Below are 20,325 nucleotides of genomic sequence, written 5' to 3' on the forward strand. Positions count from 1 at the left end.
GCTAAAACTAAAAAAAATTTGGATTAAACTTCATCTGCTCTTGTACCTTTAGTGAAGCAGAAGTGAACAAAGACAGTGAAATTTTACTCCACTGACTAAATTAACAACCACCCAAAACACAAAAGTAAGTCCTGTCATCTCTCAAATACTGACCTATGTTGCAAACAAAACTTCTCCCTCATTTAGATTCTGTCACACAGACAGCTACATTCAGTGCGAAGGTAATTCAAGACTGTGCAATCATGGTCTCCATTTCTCCAGAAGTCTTGTAACATTGGTAAATGTCTCAAACCTCTATGTTCTATAAGAAAGCTCTGGAATGATAACAACCTTCCTGAAATCTCCCTCTGATTATGATTAGTTACACCTTTTGCCATTCTTCTTGTCCTTCCAGACAAATGGTACGTATTTTGTACATTTTTCTTTATCAAGGTTTGTGACCTGCTAACCAAACTTTCAGGGACTAATAAGAGAGCAACAAAAAGCTCAGCATAAATACTTTTATTCATCCCAACTTTCACTACAAATCATAGGCCAAAAATTCCCTGTAGAGGATCCCGTGTTCTTAATAACACTGAAATTATTTACAATTCTTCCATGCATTTCTAAAATACTAGATGGAGCACCAAGAATTGTTTCTCTCAATCAGGGTTCATAAATGTCTTAATGATGGCAAAATGTCAACACCATTAGAAGCAGTATTTGAGTTGTGCAATTTATCAAAGGGAAAAGTAAAGTCAACATAGAGATAAATCAGAAAGATCTTGCAGTTTAATGCTAATGCTGAAACATTACAATCTGAACTATACAATCAGTCTGTTTTCAGAAATAGTCTGAAAAGCTATCCCTTCAAAACTGGGTTCTGAGACAGCCAATTGAAACAGCAGCAACTTAAACAAAAAAAAAATCAAATATTGTATGACTGAGTGGTAATCACATATATGAGTGGGCTAACTTAGATCCACAACCTTGTCAAACCTACAAACTTGACAAAGAATGAAAAATAACCACATTTACACAAGTCTTATGGGAAGTCCTTTAGAACAAGACGTCCTGAAATACTTAAGCTCCTGGCATACACATACTTCTCACTTGCCACCTGAACCACAGGATAATTCAGGTAGGAAGGGACCTCAGGAGATGTTTAGTTCATCCTCATGCTCAAAGCAGGGACACATTTTGTCAGGCTTTATCCAACCTGACTCTGAAAACCCCCAAGGACAGAAAACTCTCAGATTCTATGGGCATCCTTTTCCACTACTTGACTGTCCTGATAGTGAAAAAGTTTTTCCTTAGACCTAGTTAGAACCCCTATTTAAATTTATGTTCATTGTATTTCATCCTTCTTCCAAAGCAATGAAAAGACTGATTCAGATCTCCCTGATAATCTCCTGATAATCTCTTTCAATTACTGCCCTGTAAATGTACAATCACTGAAAAAGAAAATTAACAAGAATATGTCCCAACTCCTACCTTACCAAGTGGATTTTAGTATAAAGAATTATTTTTTTCTGTTTCCTCTCAACTGACAGACAGTTCACCCTAAATCTCTCCACAGCTAGGGTTTTCAGGCTTCATTTATGCTATGTGTATTGAGTTAATTTATTTTTATATTTTTTAATATTTCCTTATTGTAATTAAGACAAGTGCTGCATATTAAAACACTTTTGAGCTGGTTAAGGCTTCAATACTCGTAATGCTGCCTTTAAAACTTTTCTTATGTAAAGCAACTGAATTCTTAAAAAGAATTTAATTGTCAGATTGGAAAGGATTTTAAATCCTTCTGTCCTCCATAAATGTGAGCTTTATTTTGAAGGATGATTGGTTAATTGCCAGACCATCAGAAATTTCTTCTAGATCAGGGCTCAAAATAATTTTGCACCAAAAACATAATGCCATAGTCTGTAGTACTAGTTAAATACAAAACTCAGGAGGAAAAACTGAATTCTTTGAATTCTCTAATTTCTCTGTTCTTTAAGACTGGGAAATATAAATTGACATGACTGCTAGACTACCTTTAAGGGCTCCATCACTTCCAGCTGGAGAGCAGACTGACTGTGGTGATCTCAAGGAAAAAGACGCAGCATTCCTTATTGAAGGATCGCCATCCTAAAGTGAGAATGATAAAAAAAGTTAACATATGAACATAAACATCTGTTAAAATAAAAATTGAAATAGTACATAAATTGATACAATGGATTGGCCCAAAAAGCACACAAGAAATACTTAAAAATAGTCGCTTCCATGAAAATCTTTGTAATTCAGACTGCTATTAGACTATAATATAAGCAATGCTCCAATCAGACATAAAAGGAATTTATAACTAGAACAGACACACACACACAAAATCTTTATGCATGTTTTCTAGCTAGACAAGAACTTTTGGGTTTACACTAGGATTCCATTTAGAATATTTTGTTGCAAGTATGAGCACATGCATGACCTATATACAATACCATTTGAAAGAAATAGAGTATAAAATGTAGATTTTTAAAACTCTAGTTTTTACATAATCTACCCTTTAAAAATTAATCTTAATCTTAAAAGATTATCTAGAACGCTATCTTGCTCTTATAGTTTAACAATGTAACACTTGTATCTGTATCCTCAGCAGAGGGAAGGCAGGACTGAACAGAATCTCTACCAGTCCCATCACAGCAGCTGGGTTAGTCTCATGTAAAACACAGCTGGAGTGATTTTAGCTTGTAAGAGTTAAACAGGAAACCACTCAATGGCAAAATGAAGCACTTCCCCAACCTGCTCCAAAGCAATGAATAATTTCTGACAAACTTCTTCATACTATAATACTAATTGCAATGTAATTATGTCCATGCCCTATTTTTAGCAATGTAAATGTGTAGTTTTTGCCCCCACACTATCCTTATGTAAAAATGTCAAACGCACTGCTTCAATCTCCATTCAGTTTGACATGGGTTTTTCCAATGCTTTTGTGGAGCCCTCTGCTGGTCACAACTACTCATTCACGCAGTGTCCTAACTAAACTTCAACTATAGAACGGTTATTTCCCACTTCAACTACTGTTTTTTATACAGTATCTATGAGAATGGTTGGGGTAAAGAAAAGCTAGCAAATTCTGTATCTATGAAGAGAAAATTTCTATAATTACACACAAATTCTAATAATTTTATTCTTCCAAAAGGTACAGCGATACAAATGAACAAATTCTCCAAAGAAGTTCTACAGTTATTTCATGTTTCCTAATCAAATTGGTTATTTTAGCAGTTAACATTCTAATGTAGCTCTTCTTGAGATATCTCTATACAGACAATTTTTTCACATAGCCATTTCTTTCCTTTATTTTTTTAATCTGAATCTAAAAGATAAATACTTTTTAATCTTTTGACCAATATTAACCCAAATAAAAGAATAAAAGGTTTAATTGTAATTATGTTTTTACATGTCTGTATGAAAGAAATCAGCATCCAGTAGTGAGATAGAAAGCAAAATTGGTATTTCAAGGAGAAAGCAGCCTGCACAGATGGACAATCACACTCTGACAATGGCCAAACAGCCAAATTCCATGTGTGTAGCCATAGACTAGACTGGGCCTTCTGAAGGGGTAGATGGCACTGCTAAAAAGGAGAGACTTTGAAGTTTATGGACTTAAAGTGATTACAACCCCAAGAACACAAATCGATAAGAAATCAGATTTCATCAGTTTTACCACCTATGGGCACTTAGCACAGAACTATATTAGATTTTTTTCTTTTCATTCACAGCACAATAAACCTGAACTTACACCGTAGTGTTAATTACAATTATTTTTTGCAAGAGCGCTTGCAAAAAGAGTTGTTGCCTTCTGAGGAAATTCTCATGGGCAAAGGAGTTTCATATTCAGACCACCACAATAAAGTGAATTCCGTATCAAAAGTATATGATGCTATTTTAAGTGAAACTGAACTGATATCCTAGTGAGTTAGTGATTTAGCTACTGCACTAAAATTATGAAACTGATATTTTTTTCCCTAACTTTGACTTTTCTTTGACTTGTGATAAATCTCAGAAACACACCTATATTGAAAATTAACAATTGTCAAAGACACAGGCAAAGACAACTTCTTCTAAATTAACTAAACAGAATGAGTAGGTATATGACATTTTGGATAGAGATGTCATTCCTACCACAGCTGACAAATTTTCAGAAATGTGCATTTACACTTGCTTAGTTTGGAGCTTCAACAAATGATGAATTATATTCTAGGAAAGCGCCCAAATTTACCAAAAATCACCCTTAAATTGAGTGAATGTGTAGTGACACATTAAGGGTACATTAAGGGGATACTTGCTGATTTTGTATTTCAGAGAAACATGATGTATTAAAGCAATTATGCTTTATGTTTTGTATATGAAGCAAAACATCTATGTAAGTGCTATGTTTTAAAGCCACAAAAGCCACAAAAACCTAAAATGAATAAAAATAATTTAAGTTCTTGAGTTTTTATGATTCTTAAAATACTCATTCACAAAGGTCTTCTCCAAAGTACAAAAGACTACAACATTATTATTCATACAGAGATGCAAAACTTGAATAGTCTTCAATTTGTTTTCAATATTCTTCAAATTGTTTTCTGCATCATAGCTTCTAAAATCAGCTTTAAAAGCTATAATTACAAATAAAGCACAGGCAACACATATGCACCATTAAGAAAGTGCACAAATTGATAAAAATGCTAGTTTACAACACTTACTACTTTACTACTTTCTGCGTCTAGCATTTCTCCAATTAGACCAGCCAATGAGGATTATGTTTTCATAATCTGTGAATTTTCAAATGAGTCTACACATCTGAAATTGAAATTTATCTTCAATGGTTTTATTCCTCAACAGCACCATAAAATATCTGACTTCTAAGGTAGTTAAACACATATTTGCTTTATCATAGTAAATATCTGCTTTATCATAATAAATTGATTAGGTTACATACATCACTACTGAGTCTGTGCACCATCTGTAGGTAGTCTTCATTTGAGCCATGTCTAGAATTATCAGCATGATGATTAGCTGAATTTCCAGGCAACTGACTTGAAACTTTATTTTCATGGAGATTCCTCATCCCAGCTGTGACAATGGGACTTGATACGGAAGCTGGAATACAAAAAAATTAACTCTATAGATACAGTCATGCAGTCATGAACTTGAAAAGATTCAGAGAAAACACCCAAACAGTGGATATTAAAACGTTGGATGCAAGAGATCTGGAATCGGAACAAGAATCCAACTTGCTACAAGTATCTTGATTAAAAACACATTATCTAAAATTTTTCAAAAGGATTTAAAATATTAATTCCATGTACAAATTAGCCAAGTTTTTCTCCATATCTATTCTAATTAGAGTCAGTATCTTCCTTACTGATGACAGAAAATTTTGTTTACTTCTATGTAACTTGAATTCACTACCTTAGGAACTTACAAGGTATTCATGAGACCTGTAACATTATATATAAAACAGCTATATATATATTCTAAGCACAATGTTAAACTTTATGAAAAAAATATTTAAAAGAATCCAGTACAATTCTACTTACCAACAAAAAAAAAAAAAAAATGCCCCAAATACCTTAATACTGGTCATGTGTTCAGGATTGTTTTCAGACAAGGGAAGAACAAAAATCCATCTGTTCTGAAGGTCGTCTTTGCCAGTTACTGCACACCTTGAGCATAATTCTAGCCAACTTAGAATTAATCTAACACTAAAAAGGGCGAGTACGGCTAGAAAATCTCTAAAGTTAACTTTAGGTAATCTAAAGTTAAGAAAACTTAACTTTTCATTAGCAGAAATGAGATTTTCCCCACTACACGTAAATGATGCTCACGGCTAACAAATACAGGTTTTGGGTAGTTCAGATTATATTCATAGTCACATATACAGGGCAACAGTGCAAATTTGACACAAACAGGGGAGCGTTGCTACATTAACGTGCTTTATTTTTTCTTCTTCTGTTTAATTTTTTTTAATTAAGTGGATACCACCACTTTTTCCTGCCAAAAAAAATCAAAGCTTAAAATATACCAGCCTCAAAGATTTGCCTTAAGCATGTGATTCCTTCAAAGAAATTAGAAACCCATGAAATGTGCACATGAAAGTATTGAACTAGTTGAATAAAATAAACATCACAGACTTACCTTGCTGCATTTGAGGATGAGCTGTGTAACTTGGAGGATGTGAATATGGCATGTATCCTGCAGGGCTTTGAGGAGCATATGGACTAGGCACTGGACTGTTCTGTTGTGCCAAAAATCTGTTACCAGAGCTTGTCTGTGGTGGCACAAACCGGCTAAAAAGAAAAAAAATTGCAAAAACCTTTTTAAAATTTGGAATAGCAACTATAGCCAAATTCATCATTTCTTTTGGAAATTATACCTTCGGAAGATGAAAATTTCTTTAAGATAAAAAAAGCCTCCAACACAATTGAGAACTTCCTTCAAAAGCAGTATTTTGAGCTATCTATACTTTCCTAATGGCCCGTGTTACTGAAGAGTCAGAAGATAATAAATAGAAAGCTTTCATAAGACCTCCATCTTGGGAAGGGAAGCAATGACTCAAATATGTATGGAAATCAGATCTGCAGTTTCCTAAAGTTAATCTCAGAAGTTTGAACGAAAGCAACAGCAAAAGTTTTAATCAACTTGGTCATTAGGATTAACAAGGAGCCATTTACTCTTTCTTTACTTTTCAGTTAGGTTCCAAATAACTCCATCTAACAGAACTACACTGTCAAGATAAAGGAATGCTGTAGGCAAGTCCACTGAACACAACTTTCTCTTTCACTGGCTTTATCTTAGACTCATTTTACAGATAAGAAGCCATACAGATAACATTGAGACAATAATACATGCACATTATTACTTACATTCTTATATGAGTTTCTCAAAATTAAAATAACCAAATAAATACATCAGAAAGTACATTACGAGCTATCACAACCCCAAGTTCTAAACAGGAACTCCACGAAGGTAAGCTTCCACAGAAAGAAACAGCAAAGTACTTAACATAAGGATTTTGCAAGGATTTCAAGAGAACTTTGTACTATTCATTGTAATATTCAAAGCTCAAACAACCTTTTTAGACATAAAATTTTAAAAGTGTGTTTGTTGTTGTGAAGACACAGAACATTCCATTTGCCAGTTACAGTAACTTGAAGTGAAACGTGAAGGCAGTTTATTTTAATAATGATATCTAATAACTGAAGACGGGACCTGTTAAAGCCCAGTATCTGGGTTGAAACTACAAGCAGAACTCTCTCCTCTCATCCAGAGTATTTTTATATATTAATAAAAACCTAAATTATAGGTAAATGCTACTTGCAAATGCTCAAAAACTTAAAAACCCAGAAATCTGATAAGGAGTCTGCTGGAAGATTGGCTAAACTACTGGGCCTATATTTCTGCAAGAAGCCTTTTGCATAACTGTTACAGTAGTACTCCATACTTTTAGTAATCTTCTCTCCCACCATTCTGCTAAACCAGAACTGGGACAAGCTGGAACACACCAGCCTATTCTGTCTTATCCTCTTACCAGCAGTTTCAGCCTCTGACATGGGTAGAAGACAACCAGAGGGTAACAGGAGGCAGAGGGACTCCTTAGGCAGGAAAGAAAGTTTGACCAAATTATGGGACGGAGTGAGAGAGAGGAGAATTCATCATGAATCCTTAGAATACAGGGATTAGCTCACTTACAGAAAGATGCCTCTTTACACATGAAAACACTTACCCTGCCATCAGACAAATGCCAAATTTTTTATGACACTGACCATCTTTCACTTACATATTTGCAACAAGAATTGGCTGTCAGTGTAGCAACAACTTGTAGTTCACACCCCTCCCATCCCACTTAAAAGAAAGGATTACCTGGAAGGGCTATGTGAGATAGTGGTTTGTTGATAATTTGAAGATGCAGGACTACCACGCATGGAATTCTGAGAAATATTAAACTGTGACATCATCATCCCTATTAAAAAAAAGAGATAGCAGCATTACTATACACACATTTCCTTTTCAATCAATGAAGTATCTAATTTCAGAATTTATTACATACAATGAGATTATGAACTTTAATGACATTATAAAATTTGTTGACATTAGGATCATCTACCCACAACTAATACCTAATTTATAAAAAAATTAGAAATTATTGAATCCATGTATGATGTCCATTTTACATCATTACATAAAAAGTGTCCTCCGAAGTTATGTTAATTCAGCTACAATATTAACAGTAGTTTCTTCATCTCTTCCTTAGAACTTCCTAACTTAAAATCTACTAGTAAAGAGAAACATTTTAAACCAGGTCATATATTCTGCACCCCAGGTTGGTGTGCACAATACTTGTCGTGTCAATAAGCAAAAGACTTTGCAGATTCACAAGTCAGAAGAACACAGAAAACTTATCTTCAGTTGTTGGAGCAAGCATAACAATCAGTCACTCTGGGTTGAGTGCTGCAAGATATTCTCATTGCTCCAGTAATATTCAGTGGTCTCTTTCTACCCAGAGACAAAAGCTTTCTATTCCATCTCCATTAAGCTTAGAGGGAATGTCATCAACGAAGGTGCTGAAATATATCAGTTGCAAAGTAAAACCAATGTCCCAGCTGTGACTCCTACATCTAGTAGATAACCATACTCATGTGGTGGAAGTTTAAGTGCAGAACCAGCTGGCAAGCCACATGTATCAATGTTCTTGAAACTAACTAATTTAAGAGGCATTTGGACAATGCCCTGAATTTGACTGAACTTTCAGTCAGCCCTGAAATTGTCAGGTGGCTGGGTTAGATAATCATAGTAGGTCACTTCCAACTGAAACATTGTATTCTATTCTGACTTACATCATTATAAAGGGGAATTTAATGGAAACTTTTTTTTCCTCTCCTCAATACAGGAATAAAGAATATCCTACTAACTACATGACAAAATGACACAGAAACACAAAAATGTAAATGAACTTGCAGTTATTTTAGTGATAGAATTTAGTATCTTACAGTTAAAAAAGTGTTGGAACTCATGAACACACAGTGTCTTGGGAAACTACAGCAAGTGATCTATAGCCTTAGGTAGAAGCTCATTAATAGTACAAGTATTTTAGACAGTTAGACAGAAGTCCTCAGTATGAAAATGTTGGAAGATTTTCGTTAATCCTACAGTTGCTAACACCAATTTCAATTACCACAATAATCACACATGCAAAACTATTTTCAGAAACCTTCAGAACCTTCAGAAACCTTCCCTGTCACCCTCTTTTCTCCTCTACTTTCTCCAGCAGAGACAGTAATAATCCTGCAGGAATTAAGCCATTACTACGTCGCAGTAGGTGACAAATTCTGCATTCCATGTACTACTAATACGATAGCACACTAATACTGGGCCTGAACAGGAGTTAAAGTCCTGTGTTGTGTTAAAAAAGTTAGGTATTTCGATACCTCAATATAAGTACATTTCAGTGTCCGGAGTAACAGACAGGGACTCCTCAATTTCCACAAAATTTGTTTAAATGGATGCTGGTTGCCTCACATAGAGGCACGTGAGCATGAAATCCAGGGATTTTTTATGCTGGAAGGAGCACTAGGCATGCCTGCTGCCCCCTTCACCTCTTACTGCCACTCTCAACACAGCCAGGTACAACATTTCAGCCAAACAAGTAACATTCCTGTACAGAAAGCTGACATAATGTAACCATATCAGCATGAACTGGTATTGTCCTCAAGTGACTTCATGATACTTGTATCCCCATTCATCTGTTTAGCCCAAAGATAAGTTTTGCACCCTTAAGACTTGTTCCAAGAGCAAATGGAGGAGAGAAGAAGCACACAGTTTGTTCGGAGGAGAGAAGAAGCGCACAGTTTGTTATCAGAAACTGCACTTGCTCCCTTGCATCCTTCTCCTGGACTGTGTTTTCTGCAGCACAGACAGACAGCTGGACAGAGCTCTCCTTTCCTTTTAGTCAGTTTGTAGCTTGGTGATGCACAGAAGTACCTGGACTGTGCCTTTTCTTTTTCTTGGAACTGTTCAAACTTACTCTAGAGTGAACATCCAGAATGGCACCAGGAGCTCACATCTGTGGCTGACCAGGGCCTAGGATGCTGCATTCCATCACGGCAGGGACTGACAAAACACTGAGTGAGCTGAGCTACAGCCCACGAAGGGAACTCTCTGAGTTTGTCATCTCTTCAGAGCAGTGAGTTCATTTTTTGTGCTGGTGAATGCTTTGCATGTTAAATAAACAGGTTTTTCCCACTTTTCTCCAAAGAAGTATTTTCCCAAACCAGCTGGATAGGAACACTGTTTGAACTGCCTTCTAAAAAACCCCTTTAGATGTTTTCTCTCAAATGTGCCCTAAACCAGGACAAATACATTTTTTTGGCACTCAAAGCAAGGCTTGAGAAAGTGGAAAAAGCCTGTACTGGCTGCATTTTAGTTGCACTTTCACTGTATCGAGATAAAGTAATCAGTAGCTATGTTGCTTGAATTCATGATGTCTCTCTGGGTGGAAGCCTTTACTTGTTTCTATTCCCCAGGCTTTTTAAAGTTTTAATACCTTTCTAGTCCCTAGGCTTATTTTCTTATCTGGAAATACCTCCAGTATTGTCCCTAACACGTAGTTTTTACAGTAGAGGGGCATGGATTAGAACAGCTATTGCACTGGGTTTGGTGATAATGATTTATAGGGAGTTTACTAAGACTAGAGTCTATTTAAGACAAGTATGGTTTCTTCATCCTACCCTGCATTCTAGTTCCAGCAGCATGTTTTGGGAGCTCATAGGGAATTGCACACAGTTTCTTACAAGAAGAGCAAGGGATGAGGCTTTTCAGCCTTGCCTTTCCTTCTTCTCCTTTGAATACCTTAACTCAATTTTTCAGAATGTTCAGTTTCCCCTGAATGTTAAAGGGACCACCTTCCTAGTATTTAATCTAGTAAGCTTCCTCTATATGGTCTACAGCTCCTCTAGAATGGAGGCTGAGTTAATGAGACCCCTGACCCAGAAACAGATCCAGGTGTAGAAAATAGGAGAGAATGGGTCCAATCCTGAAGGAATTTTCTGATCCCCCAGCCTAAGAATTTTCACATTAACAAATTCAGAATCCAGACAAGGTGGGGAAGTATCTGGAAGAGAACTGCCATAATGACTTGAAAGAAAAAAAGATCATTGCAATAAGCTGGGCCCTGGCCTATGCTTATCACATGCCACTAGATACTGTAGGGCAGCAGATACAGGCGAGGGGCAGGGAGATGAATCAGCAGCTACCCCAGTCACTCAGGCTATAGCCAGCACCCCAGCTACTCAGGTTGTAGCTAAACCAGACAGTGAGCCTAAGCCACTGGCAGTCGCCGCAGGAAAGAAGCGCACAAGCAAAACTGATCAGGCAGTGATTGATGATGATGATCTGGGAGAAGGCACCTCAGTGCCAGTTCCTGACACAAGTCAGAGCCAAAGCTACTGACACAAAATCAGAAGTCAAAGCAACTGACTCAAGATCAAAAGTCACTTTTGAGTCCTTTTCCCTGAAGAACCTTCATAGCCTAAGAAAAGATTACACTTAATGACCTGATGAATCTCTAATTAGTTGGTTAGTCTATCTTTGGGATGCGGCAGGCAAGGCTACAATTCTGGATAGTACTGAAGTGAGGCATTTGAGATCCCCGTCACTTGATCCTGTCATTGATCAAGGAATGATGAGGGGGGCTAACCCTCACAGCCTCTGGTCACAAAGATATCTGCATGAGGACAATCTCTATATGCAGCAAACCCCGTGGAAGACCACAGAAGAAGGGATTCAATGCTTGAGAGAAATGGCAGTGACAAAAACGGTCTTCTCAGATGACCTAAACACTTTAAATCCAGTCTTGGTACCATGTACGTGCCAAAAACTTATACACCTTAGGCTACAAAAATACGCTCCTGGTTCAGCAATAATGAAGTGGGGTAACAGGGAGGAGACTGTGCTTGATACGGCAAAGAAGCTCTGAGCACATGCAGATGCTGTACATGGCCCAACACATGCCAGAATCGCAGCTGTGAAAACATGTCTGCAGAAATTAGAAGATAAGATAGAGGAGAATCATGAGAAACCCAGAGAGGAGATTAGAGAAGAAATGAAAGAGGGCTTTCTCCAAATCTCAGCAGTACAGATCAGAAGCTCTAGTATCAAACGCAGATGTCCCTCAGATAGGGAGAGAAGCTACACCCCATGAACTGAGCTGTGGTTTTTCCCATGTGATTGTGGAGAAAATATGAGGAGATAGGATGGAAAATCTACTGCTCTGGCAGGATTGGTGCTTAAATGAAAAGACAGCAAGACTCAGAGAAGAAGTTCCACCAAAAAAGAAGCAGCTCCAGTAGCCTGCAGCCAAACTACCAGGTATGATGATAATGATGTGTCTAATCCCCTTAAAAACCTCCAAGACATACACTCAAGGAAAAAAGGATAACCAAGATTAGAGGGGCCTTGCCTTTAACCAGGTAGAGAGTAGAGAAAATAATATCTTTTAGACTGTGTGAATTCATTGGCCTAGCACATGAAAACCACAAAAATACGAAGCCTTGGTCAACAACAGTGCACATTAATCCCATTGAGACATGGGGGAGCAAAATCTATTTCTATTGCTGGTGTGACAGGGGCGTCACAAGACTTGACTTTAGTAGAAGCTAATATAAGCCTGACTGGAAATGAGTGTAAGAAACACGCTACTGTGACTAGCCCAAAAGCCCCATGCATTTTACACAAAGATTTCCTCCAAAGTGAGTATTTAAAAAGCCCAAAGGGACTCAGGTGGATGTTTAAGATAGCAGCTGTTAAGACTAAGAGCATCAAACAACTGAACACCTTGCCTGGACTATCAGAAAACCCAGCTGCAGTAAGACTTCTGAAGGGAGAAGAGCAATGAGTACCAATTGCCACTTTGACAGTGCACTGCTGGCAGTACAAAACAACTGTGTGACTCCCATCCATAACATAATCTGTAAGCTAAAGAGCTGCAGAGTGATCAGCAAAAACCCACTCACCTTTCAACAGCTCATTTAACCTATATGCAAACCTGAAGGAGAATAGAGACTGACTGTGAACTATCATGCCTTAAACTAAGTGACTCCACTATTGAGTACTATATGCCAGACACATTAGAGCTCCAGTACCAGCTGGAGTCCAAGGCTGTGAAATGGTATGCCACTGTTTTCTCCATTCCTTTAACGACAGAATGCAGGCCTCGGTTTATCTTCACATTAAAGGGAATGCAGTACACCTAGAACTGACTGCCCCCGGGGTGAAAGCACAGTCCTACCATCTGCCGTGGACTGATCAAAGCTACATTAGAAAAGGGTAAAGCTCCAGAACATCTGCAATACATTGATGACATCACTGTGTAGGAGAGCACAGCAGCAGAAATGTTTGAAAAAGGAGAAAAAAAATCATTCAAATTCTTCTAAAAGCCAGTTTCACTGTTAAAAAAGCAAAGTTCAGGGATCTGCTCAAAAGATCCAGTTCCTGAGAGTAAAGTAGCAAGATAGACTGTGTCAAGTTCCCACTGATGTCATCAACAAGGTCACAGCAATGTCTTCACCAACACAAAAGAAATACAAGCTTTCTTAAGTGCCCTAAGTTTTTAGAGAAGGCATATTCCTAAACACAACCAGATTGTAAGCCCTCTCTACCTAGTCACCTGCAAGAAGAACTTAGGGCTTTCCAGTGGAGCCCTAAACAACAACAAGCCTTCACCCAGATCAAGCAGAAAATCATTAATGCAATAGCCCTTAGCCCAGTCAAGACAAGACCAGATATAAAGAATGTGCTCTACTCTACAGCTGGTCTACCCTAGAGCTTTTAGCAGAAAGTGCCTAGTAAGACTGAAAGTCAACAACTAAGATTTTAAAGTCGAAGCCACAGAGGGTCTAAAGCCAACTACACTCCATCAAAGCAAAAACTTTTACCGGCCTACGGCAGAGTCCAAACCACCTCAAAAGTAATCGGCACTAAAGCACAACTCCTGGGGCCCCGACTACCAGTGCTAAGGTAGATGTTCAAAACAGAAGTTACCTCTATCCACCATGCTACCAAAGCCACACAGAACAAGTATAGTGGTCTAATCATACAGCACACCAATATTAGAAACCTAAATCACCCTGGGATTTTAGAGATCATTACAAATTGGCCTAAAAGTGAAAACTTTAGTCTCACTAATGAAGAGAAACAAGAAATGACACAGGCTAAAGAAGCTCCACCATACAACCAACTACCAGCAGAAGAAACACGTTATGCTGTCTTTACTAAGAGTTCCTGTTACATTGTAGGGATGAAACGAAATTAAAAAGCAGCTGTATAGAACCCAACACAACAAGTCACAAAATCTACTAAAGGAAAAGGTAGATCAAGCCAACTCATTAAACTAAAAGCCATTCAACTAGCCCTAGACACTGCTAAAAGAGAGAAATAGCCAAAGCTCTACCTCTACACTTAATTCATAGAAGTAGCCAATACTCAGTGGGGATAGTTGGAAAAACAAGCCAATTAACAGCATAAAAGAAAACCAATTTAGGCTACTAAAGAGTAAAAAGATATTACTACCAAAATAGAGAAACTACCTATAGAAGTCTACCATGTAAATGCCCATATCCCCAAGAGTAAAGCTAATGAGGAGCACCAAAACAATCAACAGGTAAATCAGGCTGCAAAAATAAAAGTGTCAAAAACAGACTTAAATTCGTAACACAAGAGAGAGCTGTTCCTAGCTAACTAGGCTAATGATGCCTCAAGTCATCAAGGTAAAGGTGCCTCTTATAAGTAGGCACAAGACCAAGGAGTAAATTTAACCATAAACAGTATTTCTCAAGTTATTCATGACTGTAAGACGTGCACTGTGATCAAACAAACCAAGCAGCTAAAACCCCTATAATATGGTAGGCAGTAGTCCAAATAGAAGCACGGGTAGGCCTGGCAAATTAACTACATCACACTGCCCCAGACACGCCAAGGTAAGCACTACGTGATCACAATAATAAAAGCCACCACAGGATGGCTGGACACCTACCGTGTGTCTCATGCTACAGCCTGTAACACCATTCTAAGCCTTAAGAAACAAATCTTTTAAAGGCATAGTACCCCTAAAAAAATTAAATCAGACAACAGGACTCCTTTCAAAAACAGCCTTATCAACACCTAGACTAAAAAACATGGCATTAAGTGAGTATATCATATCCCCTACCACGCACCAGCTACAAGCAAAATAAAAAAGTACAATAGACTGTCAAAAACCACCTCAAAAACACTGAGTAATAGATCTTCCTAAAATTAAAAGCAACATCTAGCAAAGGCCACCTAATTAGTTAATACCTCAAGTTCCACCAACCAAGCAGGCCCTGCCCAATCTGAGCCCCTGCATATAGTAGACAGAAACAAAGTCCCAGTGATGCACGTCAGAGGTTTGTTAGAAAAGGCAATAAAGATCAGTTCTGCCTCAAGTACAAACAAATGCAGTCATAGAGTTATCTTTGCTCAAAAACCAAGTTACACATAATAGATAATTCAGAAAGATGAAACAACACAATGTGTACCTCAGGGAGATCTGATTATTAAGTAAGAACCATATGCAAATATCACTGTTTACTAAATATTACTGCCATTGTCTAGATATAGCTACATACTATATGTATATATGTATTGTATAATGTATGTGATTATAAAGTTAGAATATATGCTAGTTTTAGTACTAAGCTAACAATATAAAGATAAGGAATAGAATGTCCTATGGTGACTTTATGGTGCTTGTATCCCCATTCATGTGTTTAGCCCAGAAATAAGTTTTGCACCTTTAAGACTGATTCTGAGAGCAAAAGAGGAGAGAAAAGAAGCATAGTTTGTTATCAGAAACTGCACTTGCTCCCCTGCATCCCTCTCTCCTAGACTATGTTATCTGCAACACAAACAGACAGCAGGACAGAGCTCTCCTTTGCTTTTAGTCAGTTTTTATCTAGCTAAGGCATAAAAGTTCCCTAGACTATGTTTTTCTTTTTCTTAGAACTGTTTAAACCTACTGTAGACTAAAAACCCAAAAAACCCACCGGGGCCTAAGACACTGGATCCACTGCCGGAAAGACAAATACAAAACAAAGCAAGCCAAGCTACAGTCCACTAAGGGAACTTTCTGAGTTTGTCATTTCTTCAAAGCAGCAAGAAATTTTATTGTTTAATATTGTTCATTCTTTATGTTAGTGAATACTTTGCCTGTTAAATAAACAGGTTTTTTCCACTCTTCTGCAAAGAAATCTTTTCCCAAACCAGTTAGAAGAGGGGCTGCTTAAATCTGCTTTCTAAAGGAACCCCTTAGAGGTTTTCTCCCAGTTTGCCCTAAACCAAGACAACTATACAGACAAAGTTTCAATTTTGTGGTTAAAGTACAGAGTGCTCTTTTTAAGGACTTAAAAAATATATCTATTTGTTTTCTCCTGCCTAATTTAAAACATGCTTTGAATCACAAATGTGGTAGTTTCTGGGTTAAACGAATGACAGAAAACATATAATTAATTTTCTAATGCAATTCAAAAAAACCCCCTAATTTACTTAAATCTATGATGGAAAGCTCTCACTCCTCTATCTCTCTTATAGACGGCAGGGGCAAGACATGGAAGGCCCAGTCCAGGTAATTTAACAGAAAAAAAGAAAGAAAAAAACCCAAAACTAAACTAAACACTCCCCAACAACAAAAAAACAGGTTTTCCAAAGCTTCCAGACAGGTACCTATATATGTGATAATGATGTAATGAAAAAGAAGTAAAAACAAGCCCCAAACACTGGGTCTGTAATGGATTTGAAATTAGTCTGTGGCCATTAGCACTACAGTATGTTTTACTTTTTACATTGTTGTCATATTACTACATAGCACAGAAAACACCATCCTTGCAGAAACATTACTAGAATGAGATTCCCTACATATTACTCACAGTCTTACAACAATTTTTCTTCTTCTAAAAAAGTGATATGCATAAATCCATTTTAGCATTCCTACCAAATGGAAAAGAATGCACTTCATAAAAACATAACTCAAGTTACAAGTTATGTAAAAAATCTTGTACAACTAAACTGTACTACAGCAGCATACATGCTTTAACTAGGATGGCTCGACAACAGGTGATTCTTCAGTTAGATACATATTCTTATTAATAAGTGCATGTGTTAAGTTTTTTCCTTTTACACGCGGAAGTGCACTTGAGTTCTTGCATAAATGTAAAAACATTATTGAAGTAGCTGACATTTATGGAAAGATGCATAAGGTTTTAGTCTCCCAAAATGCATAAATAGCTTGGAGCTGTAGGGCACCACAAGTTACTAAGATGAGGAATGGCACGGAGGAACTATTAAGGATGCCTCAGTCAACCTTATTCCTTACTCCAGAATGGTTAAGAACTCTCACTGCAGTGATACACTAGAATCATATAGATTTTCAGTAAGATCAACACATATGTTTTCAACTTCAAATATTTACCAAGAAAAACATATGAACATATGAAAGCATAAAAAATTCAAAATAACATTGTTTCAAAATAAAATCCAATTACTTATTCTAGAGATTACACTTTGAGGTGAAATGAAACATTTTTAGAATAATACCTGGTAGCTTTTATTTTCCATCTTTTTACTATACAATTGCTCTTAAAGGATGTTAAGGTACATAGCTTTAAATCACTATCAAACACAAGGCAAGGCATAAATACGACCACTGTGCTCCATATATATTTGTGGTTAGTATCAGTCCCCTAGATTTACAGAACAACACAAAATTAATCAATAGATAATCAAAAATCCTTACCGCTTTGTACCCCGTATCTGTTTTGCATGCTTTTCTCCCTGAAAACATTAGGATTCCTTGCCAGAATAGCCTGCAGCAAGACTGGTATATCTCCTTCTGGATCATCACTGCCAAGGTTATCTTTCAACTCTCTGGAATTGTGGAAGTAAGCAAATAAAGAGGCAAATGCATTTTCAAATTATAAGAAACTATGAGTCAAGTAAAAAAAAACAAAAACCAAAAAAACCAAAAAAAAAACCAAAACCAAAATGAAAGAAGACAATTTACTGTTAAAATATATGAAAAATCAAGTCTGCAAAGCACTGCTTCCTGCCTCTAGTTTTTTTCACCCTCTCCCTTAAGGAATGGCAGAAGAAATATTTCTGCAAGTCCTCCCAATTATTTTCTGTTACTAAGCTCTTACATATATGTGGCTGTCAGTTTAAGATTCTCATACGAAGTATCTTAGGCACATTTTTATATTGTGGTCATCTCTACAAAAGAGCACTTTGGCATAACACCAAGAACATATTACTGTAGGAGTGAAAATAACATATGTATCAATGTATAACATTCAGGTAACTGTAATATTCAGGTTTCAACCCAATGCTCTGAAAACCTTTTTACTTTGAAAAGGGGAAATTGGCATATCTTTGAGATCACAGGATTCCCTGTGAACCATAAAGAAATGTAATGGATTTTCTATAAATGCATCTGCACACTCACTTCTTGTATGCTTTGAGGACTTTTAAAAGCTACTTCCATTTGAACAAAACAGTTAAAGAAACGACAGTGTTGTCAACATAAAACAATTCAAGGGACACCAGGGAGAAATAAAAAAAATAACAAAAAGAGAACACATTAGCATACTTAATGGCTCAGTTGCTAAACTACTTAAGTTCAATACCTAATCAGAACTGACACCTAATCAGGTGTCAAAATTCTTCTTGGGTATGCAATTTGTCTGTGTGCATTAGTGACTGATACTGAACGCAAATTAGTATTGCCCGATCAACACCATAAAGTCTGCACTCTAACCTACCAAGAAGGGAATAAGCGTTAGATCTGTAAAATAACTCCACAGTTAGGTGTAAGGGCTGATGGACAATTATTAACATTGTCTGAATGAAACATATGACTCTTATATTGCGGCCACTTACTAAGCAAGCCTAAGGAAAAACCTACACATTCTAATTTTCATATTCTCACAAACATCCTTCTCAATCCAGTAAATTTTCATTTCAAGGAGTAAGGATGGCGATCTGATGTAGAAGTTCAAAATACATACATGTGATCTGTTGACACCTGATTGAGACTGTGGACGAGCTGTGAAACCAGATTTTCATCCCTGCAAGCCAGAAGGCAGTTCACCTCTTCAGCTATCCGTCCATTGAAAAGCAGGCTTTTTGTTGTGGTAGCAGGTAAAGGTGATGGAAGAGGCAGCTGGTTCAAAACTGTTTTTAGAAAAGAGGAAATACTTTATAATCATTTCATGAGACACAAACACACAAATGTGGACACCCCCTTACTCTCTTACAAGATTAAGAAAGAAAACCCGACAACTAGATTTAAAACACAGGGAACACTTCTGAATTTTTTTAATTCTTAAATTCACACAAAGAAACACACATCCCCACTCACATACCCATAACTGGACTATCTAAACACTCCAGAATATTACGCTCTTTATTACATTATGGCACCCTTCTCCTGGAGCCAAAAGCATTGATAAAAAAAAAGGAAATGCAAAATTTTTGTAGTTACATGAAGTACTGTAAGGGCATTGAGGATTTCAGTTTTCTACTCTGATCTCAATATTTAATTAGTGTTACCACTTTATTATAAAGTCTTTAAAGAAAAACCAAAAAACCCCCAACTAATCAGAAAAACCAAACAACCCAACAACTAAATAAACACACTAATTAAATTCACAGTTTATTCTTCTCTTCTTGTATTTATTCTTATGTAAACCATCTTCTCAAGACAGCCCTAGTATTGTTGGTTGGTGTGCTCATTGAAATGTCAATTCAGTCAGAAAAACTCAGAAATCTCATGAAAAGATTTAGTGAAAACACTATTTCAATCAGATTATAAGCAACATTTCAATTTCTTAGAGCATTTTTAGATCTTAAGACATAACAAGGAAGTGCACATATAAGAAGGTTTGACCCAGATGATTGTAGAGTTACACAGAGCAGAGGAGGTTAAGCCAGGAGCGGCCAAAAGGCTAGATAAAGAGCAAGGCCACCTCAGCTGGTTCAGGAAAACAAGCTGACTCTTGGCTTGGTAAGAGTCAGCTTGGCTGACTCTGAACTTACTCTCAGCTGGTTATTCCAAATTACCAGGCTGATCACATCCCTGAGATCAAGGTTTTAACTGAAAACCATTACAAACAATTTCAGAAAAAAACCCCAATCAAAGTGAAACATATTTTTTTATTCTTTTGTATTTTGAAATTGAAAAAGTGGGGTGATTCCAGCATTTTTACCCCTTATAATGTATATAATTGCTGTACTTAGGAATAAATTACAATTCAA

The 20,325-nt window shown here is 36.9% G+C and overlaps 1 protein-coding gene across 4 annotated transcripts in view; it reads right to left on the reverse strand.

The window, feature by feature from the left end:
* NIPBL (NIPBL cohesin loading factor) overlaps positions 1-20,325 on the reverse strand; it is a 147,963-nt gene that overhangs the window by 77,854 nt on the left and 49,784 nt on the right. For all 4 annotated transcript variants that reach the window (XM_058044612.1, XM_058044613.1, XM_058044610.1 and 1 more), the window contains exons 3-8: positions 19,077-19,242; positions 17,810-17,940; positions 7,870-7,969; positions 6,145-6,296; positions 4,946-5,106; positions 2,016-2,109 (exon numbers count right to left, since the gene is read on the reverse strand). In XM_058044612.1, the coding sequence (XP_057900595.1) occupies positions 2,016-2,109; positions 4,946-5,106; positions 6,145-6,296; positions 7,870-7,969; positions 17,810-17,940; positions 19,077-19,242 (804 nt within the window). The remainder of the gene's footprint in view (positions 1-2,015; positions 2,110-4,945; positions 5,107-6,144; positions 6,297-7,869; positions 7,970-17,809; positions 17,941-19,076; positions 19,243-20,325) is intronic.

Source organism: Melospiza georgiana, chromosome Z (assembly GCF_028018845.1).
Source record: "Melospiza georgiana isolate bMelGeo1 chromosome Z, bMelGeo1.pri, whole genome shotgun sequence".
NCBI classification, from domain to species: domain Eukaryota; kingdom Metazoa; phylum Chordata; class Aves; order Passeriformes; family Passerellidae; genus Melospiza; species Melospiza georgiana.